At 35.2% G+C, this 665-nt stretch overlaps 1 protein-coding gene across 1 annotated transcript; it reads left to right on the top strand.

The window, feature by feature from the left end:
- Positions 1-470: 470 nt before the first annotated feature.
- LOC108357751 (guanine nucleotide-binding protein subunit gamma-e) lies at positions 471-608 on the top strand. The gene has a single exon (XM_017608818.1). The coding sequence runs from the start codon at positions 492-494 to the stop codon at positions 606-608; it is 117 nt and encodes a 38-aa protein (XP_017464307.1). The 5' UTR covers positions 471-491.
- Positions 609-665: the final 57 nt, after the last annotated feature.

Here is a 665-nt window from a genome sequence, read left to right on the forward strand (position 1 = left end):
CTTTAGTCATTTTATGATTTTTGAAATAGCATTTTTTAATGCTAAAAAAAATAATGGATTCTTGAGGTGTAAACAGAAATTCGAGTTCATCAGGAGAAGAGGACAAGATAGCTTTTTTTTTGAGGCCCAGAGAGTAATAAAAAATATGTACATATGTGAAAAATGCAATGCGTAACAAATACTATTTTCAAAGTAAGTTGGGCTCTTTCTCTCTTCTTTTTTAAGTAGCCTATAGCCTTTTCTGGTTGTTTTTAAACTCATATAATTTTTTCATTTATAAACTTCCGGCAACACTGGTGACAAGTGTGGCAGGAGCACCCATGCGGAGCGATGGATTGTGCGCGCCATAAAATACATATTTTACTCTCTATCCTGTATGGAAATATTAACTACATGCTTTCTTTGCTCTCACTTTACTAAAACGCACTCCACTCTCATTTTTGGTTTCCATACCATTTCCAGGGGTGGTATGTGGATAACTTTTAGCCGCGATGGATCCCAGTGCTCTACAAAACATGGATCGGGACGCATTGAAAAAGCAAATTGAAAACATGAAATACCAGGCATCGATGGAGCGATGGCCGTTGTCTAAAAGTATTGCAGAGTGAGTATTTAATTTTTGTAAATTTGTTATTGTGACTCAAAAACAAATGATGTTTATTTAT

This window comes from Rhagoletis zephyria, unplaced genomic scaffold, assembly GCF_001687245.7.
Source record: "Rhagoletis zephyria isolate East Lansing unplaced genomic scaffold, Rhagoletis_zephyria_1.1 Rzeph_scaffold_83635, whole genome shotgun sequence".
Classification (NCBI taxonomy): domain Eukaryota; kingdom Metazoa; phylum Arthropoda; class Insecta; order Diptera; family Tephritidae; genus Rhagoletis; species Rhagoletis zephyria.